Source organism: Salpingoeca rosetta (genome assembly GCF_000188695.1).
Source record: "Salpingoeca rosetta unplaced genomic scaffold supercont1.2, whole genome shotgun sequence".
Taxonomy (NCBI): domain Eukaryota; class Choanoflagellata; order Craspedida; family Salpingoecidae; genus Salpingoeca; species Salpingoeca rosetta.
The window spans coordinates 2226549-2232076 of NW_004754932.1; the positions used below are offsets into that span (position 1 = coordinate 2226549).

General features: G+C 59.5%; 2 protein-coding genes across 2 annotated transcripts in view; both read left to right on the forward strand.

Annotated features, from left to right (window-relative positions):
- PTSG_11674 (uncharacterized protein) overlaps window positions 1-2100 on the forward strand; it is a gene marked incomplete at both ends in the record, with an annotated part of 4728 nt that extends 2628 nt beyond the window's left edge. The window contains one exon of the mRNA XM_004998452.1: window positions 157-2100. Coding sequence (XP_004998509.1) covers window positions 157-2100 — 1944 coding nt within the window. The remainder of the gene's footprint in view (window positions 1-156) is intronic.
- Window positions 2101-2811: 711 nt separating this feature from the next.
- PTSG_11675 (uncharacterized protein) overlaps window positions 2812-5528 on the forward strand; it is a gene marked incomplete at both ends in the record, with an annotated part of 5589 nt that continues 2872 nt past the window's right edge. The window contains 3 exons of the mRNA XM_004998453.1: window positions 2812-3148; window positions 3373-4616; window positions 5229-5360. Of these exons, the coding sequence (XP_004998510.1) occupies window positions 2812-3148; window positions 3373-4616; window positions 5229-5360 (1713 nt within the window). The remainder of the gene's footprint in view (window positions 3149-3372; window positions 4617-5228; window positions 5361-5528) is intronic.

Consider the following 5528-nt stretch of genomic DNA (forward strand, 5'->3'; position numbering starts at 1 on the left):
CCGCTTCATCGCCAACTACGCCAAGATTCTTGCGCCCCGCTCAACGACGCCCTCAAGAAGAACGGGTTCAAGTGGGGCCCGTCCGCAGGAAGGAGGCCTTCCGGGAGCTGAAGCGTCGTATGACACAAGCACCTGCACTTCGCATTCCCTGACCAGCGCCAGCCATTTGAGGTGGCAACCGACGCATCAGACCGAGCGATAGGCGCCGTCCTACTCCAAGATGGGCAGCCAGTCGCGTACGAGTCCCGGAAACTCCAGCCCGCGGAGCTCAACTACCCAGTGCGGGACAAGGAGGCCCTCGCCTTGATCTACGCGCTGACCAAGTGGCGCGTGTACCTCCTCGACAAACGGACCACGATCCTCACCGACCACCGCTCACTGACGAACATCACCACCCAGAAGACATTGAACGGCAGATGGGCGCGATGGATAGAGCTCCTGAACGACTACGACCTCGACATCCGTTACATCAAGGGCAAGACCAACGTAGCTGCCGACGCCGTTAGCAGAATCCCTGACTCAGACGCACAGGAGATCACATGCGCCGCCATCTCTACCGCGACGCCGGCGGACCTTGTCAAACGCATCAGCAACGACATCGCGGAGGACGAGGAATTCGGCCCGATCTACAAGGCGCTGAAGAACCCCGACCAGACACCACCGCCTGCCGTGGCGGCGAAGCTCAGCCGTTTCGGGCTCAATGACGAAGACCTGCTGATCTACCAGGAGCACCCGGAGCACCCGGAGGACATACCTCTGCGCTGGTGCATACCAGAGACGGCACGCGTGCCGCTTCTGGCTGAGTTCCACGACACTCCGACAGCAGGCCACCAAGGAATTCACCGTACCCACGAGGCGCTAGCGCGCCACTTCTACTGGCCCCGGATGCGGCAGGACGTGGAGCGCTATGTGCGGAGCTGCAAATCCTGCCAGCGCCACAAGCCGAGACAGGGCGCTGCCCCTGGTCCCCTGCAGCCCCTACCCGTTCCCCGAGAACCCTGGACCGATATCAGCCTCGACCTCGTCACCGGACTACCCAGGACCAGGACAGGACAGGACGCCATCGTGGTCTTCGTCGACAGGCTGACTAAACGGTGTCACCTGGCGGCGACTACTAGCAAGTGCACGGGCCGAGACGTGGCTAAGCTGTTCATCTTCCACGTGTTCCGACACCATGGACTTCCTGCCAGAGTTGTGTCTGATCGAGATCCCCGTTTCACCGGCGCCTTCTGGAAGGAGACCTTCCGCTTGCTGGGGTCCCGACTTCAATTCTCCACATCGCAGCACCCGCAGACCGACGGCCAAACAGAAAGGACGAACCGCACCATGGAGCAGACCCTCCGCCACTACGTCAACTACCGCATGGACAACTGGGACTCACTCCTCCCCGTGGTAGAGTTCGCCCTTAACAACAGCAAGAGCGACTCCACGGGCCAGTCTCCGTTCTTCCTAGAGACGGGCCGACACCCGATTATCCCAGCTACACTCGTCACCCGCCAGGCCATACGCCGCACGGACACACCTGCAGCCGAGGACTTCGTGGTGCGCCTCAAGAGCATCATCACCGCCGCAAGAGACGCCCTCGCCCAGGCACAGGACAAGCAGAAGAGGTACGCCGACCAGCGCCGCAGCGACGACATCAAATATAGTCCCGGCGATCAGGCATGGGTCACCGCTGACCTCTTCGTCGACCAGGCCAACCAGCGACGACCCAAGGACAAGCTGAAGCCCCGCTGGCAAGGCCCCTTCACTGTCATCGACATGCCGTCGCGCACGACCGTGCGACTCCGGTTCCCCAGCCACGTGCGGGCGCACCCGGTCGTCAACGTCACCAAGACCAAGCCGTGTGTCAACAGCCCGTCAGACTTCAACACGCGCCCCAATGACGAACCACCACCCCTGCCGGACGGCGAATCGGACGAATACGAGGTGGAACGCATCCTCGACGAGCGAGTCCGACGCGGCAAGAGGCAGTACCTGATCAAGTGGGCCGGCTACGACATCAACGACAGCACTTGGATCAACGAGGACCAGCTCACACGCGACGTGCGTTCACTGATCATGGAGTGGCATCAGGCCTCGCGCAACGCATCGGCTTGAGGGCAAGCCGTCTTAGAGAGGGGGAAGGTGTAACGTCGCTCGCCTGCCTCCCCCTGCCGCTCTCTCTCTCTCTCTCTCTCTCTCTCTCTCTCTCTCTCTCTCTCTCTCTCTCTCTCTCTCGGTCTCCCCGTTCCCTGCACCTTGCCCCGCTGTGTCCCATTGTTTTCCCTTCCTTGCCCTTCGCGGCACCGTACTGCCTTGCATGTTCTTTGTTCTCCTAATGTTTGATGTCATGTTTAGCCTGATTGACGTCATGTTTAACTCGTGAGTGTCGTATAGTAGCGTTTGCCTGTGTCGTGTCACGCCGTGCCCAGTGCCTCGGAACTGCTTGCCTCTCGGCGGCGATCCCGAGCCCTTGGCACGGTACCGTCATCAACTAAGATGACGGCACGACACATGCCTGCATGCTGTGTTACGTCTGTTGCCCTTGTCTCTTGTTTTCCCCCTTGCTTAACCACAAGCACCCCTCTTGTTGCCTGCTAGCACGTGTGTGTTGCCCTGCACCCTGTTGTCGCTTATCTCACGTGATTGTCTGTGCCTTGTTCAGTTCTTTTGTTCCCTGGTTTACCTCACATCAGTACACAGAACAAGCCACCGACACACCTCGACCACAGTTCCGTCACAATCCACGTCCGCTTCCTTTCCTTCTCCAAGGCCGATGATGTCGTGGATGAGTGGGAGGAGCAAGTGCAGACATCCACGACATCGTCCATGCTCCAGCTTCCCAGTGTACGTGACAGCAGCAACAGCACCACTGACGGTGAGCCACCAACGGTTCACATCGACGAGGACCAGGACGAGGATGTCGAGACAGACTTCCTGCTCACGGACTTTGACGCCGACAGCAGCAGCGACACCAACGACGCCAACTACGATCCAGACACAACAGATGCAAGTGACACCGAGGCAGGCGCGTTCACAGCAAGCAGCAGCGACGACACCAGCCTCACGGAGCCTGCAAGCATCAAGCAGGCACTCAAGAGCCAGCAACGCAAGCAGTGGACTCAGGCGTGCTTGGAGGAGATCGGGGGCCATGGAGCGCAACGGCGTCATCAAGCTCATCCCACGCAGCGTCGTGCCACGGCAGCACACGCCTCTCAAGTCACGCTTCGTCTTCAAGGTGAAGCGTGATGCTGAGGGCGCGCCGACGCGCTTCAAGGCACGCTGGGTCGCCAAGGGCTTCAGCCAACGACCGGGCATCGACTTCCACCAGACCTACGCCCCAACACCAGCAGCCAAGACCATCCTCACTGTAGTCTCCTGCAACGACAGCACAGCACCAGCTGCACCAGCTCGACTTCAAGTCGGATTACCTGCAGGCTGATCTCAAGGAGGAGCGGTACAGGGAGCAGCCGCCGCACTTCACAGACATCGGCGACGCCGCTCAACGATACGCGGCCAAGGTGTGCCGGTTGCTCAAGCCGCCATACGGTCTCAAGCAAGCGGGCAATGCATGGGCCAAGAACCTCCACACCTTCCTCAAGACCAACGGATGGGCGCAGAGCAACGTCGACGCCTGCCTCTTCACCAAGCTCCACGACGACGGACAGCGCACATGGATCATCACGTACGTCGACGACCTCATCATCAGCGGCAGCAGCGAGCGCCACATCCGTGCCTGCAAGCAGCAGATCAAGGAGAGCTTCGAGGCAGAGGACCTGGGCCCGCTCACCTGGTACCTGGGCCTTCACCTGACGTCACCAGCTGACGGGGTGTTGCACATTGCGCAGACTCAGGCCATCAACGACATCGTCAACGACTACAACCTGGCAGCGGCAGCCAGCGTGTCCACGCCCATGCGCGTTGGCATCGACGCCTCCAGCATCAGCGAGCAGCCCGACCGACGCCTGCCTTTCCGCAACCTCGTCGGCTCGCTCCTGTACCTGGCCAACCGCACGAGACCAGACGTCAGCTTCGCGTGCGGACTGCTCTGCCGTTACATGGACCGTTACACGACGGTCCACTGGCAGGCAGCCAAGCACGTCGTGCGGTACCTGAAGGCGACGAGCGAGCACGGCCTCCTCTTCAAGCGACGCAGCGGCACGCGCAAGGACCAACCGCTGGACCTGGTGTGCTACAGCGACGCCAGCTTCGGCACAGACCAGCTGACGGGCCGCTCCACGACGGGCTTCACCTGCTACATCAACGGCTGTCTTGTGTCTTGGAGCAGCCGGCTGCAACCCACGGTTGCGCTGAGCACCGCCGAGGCCGAGTACATGGCCATCTCCGCAGCAGCGCAGGATGTCGTCTTCCTGCGGCAGCTGCTCATGGACCTCGGCGAGCCCGAGGCTGGAGCCACCAAGATGCTGACAGATAACCAGGCGGCCATCGCCATCGGCAACGACCACGTCACCAAGCCGCGCACGAAGCACATCCGGGTACGCCACCACTTCGTGCGGGAGCTCATCGCCGACGGAACCATTGTGCTGCAGCACTGTCCCGGCACGCAGATGGTTGCCGACGCGCTGACCAAGGCACTGGACAAGCAGACCTTCGAGCAGCACCTGCCACGACTGGTGGGAACCTCGACGTCTGAGACGAAGCAGAGGAAGGCAGTTGAGGGGGAGTGTTGAGAGTCAGTGCGTTTCTGTTTTGTGTTGAGTCCTTCCTAATTTGCCTTCTCATGTGGTTTTGTCTTGTTTGCCAACAACACCTGCTTTGTGGTTTTTCCGTTTGCAAACATTCCTTCCTCTCTGCTGGCATGCATGTGTGCCAACTGCCTCTCCTCTCCTCCTTCCCCTACACACGTGAGTTGTGTGCCATGTGTTTGTGTGTATGTGCATGCCCGTCATGCTTGGCAAATGCTATGTGTGCGTGCCATGCAGTGTTGTGAAGTGTTGTCTGTTGTGTATGCTTGCCTGCAAGCATTCATGCCATGCCTAGCATTGCTCTGCGCGCATGTATGCATGCTGCTCATTGTTTAGATTGTTTGTGTTCGTGCACACTCTGCCCATGTCGCCTTGGCAGCGTCATTGACTGTGTGTGCACTTGTCTAGTGTTTGTTTGAGCGTGCTGCCCGAGTTGATTAGGCAGCAGCTTGTTGTGCTTGTTCATTCTCCTTGTGTTCTTGTTTGTTGCGTTTGCCTACAGTAAACACACACACACACACACCTGTCGTGTTTCTACAGCGTTATCACCTTCTGCGCGAGCTCATTGGCGAAGGCGTCGTCAAGGCAGTGTATGAACCCGGCACAAAGCTGCTTGCAGACATGCTGACGAAGGCCCTGCCTCGTCCATCTCTGACGCAGTGCCGAGAGCAAGTGCTGCATGCGAGTTGAGGGGGTGTGTGGAGAGACGAGTCCGTGTCATGTGCATGTGGATGTGTTTGCTTATGTCCGGAAAGCTGGAGACAGCATGAATAGTTCTGCGATCCAACCGGTTTCTGCTGTGGTTGTTACACTTCCGTTTTCTTCGTTCAAGCTGTGTGT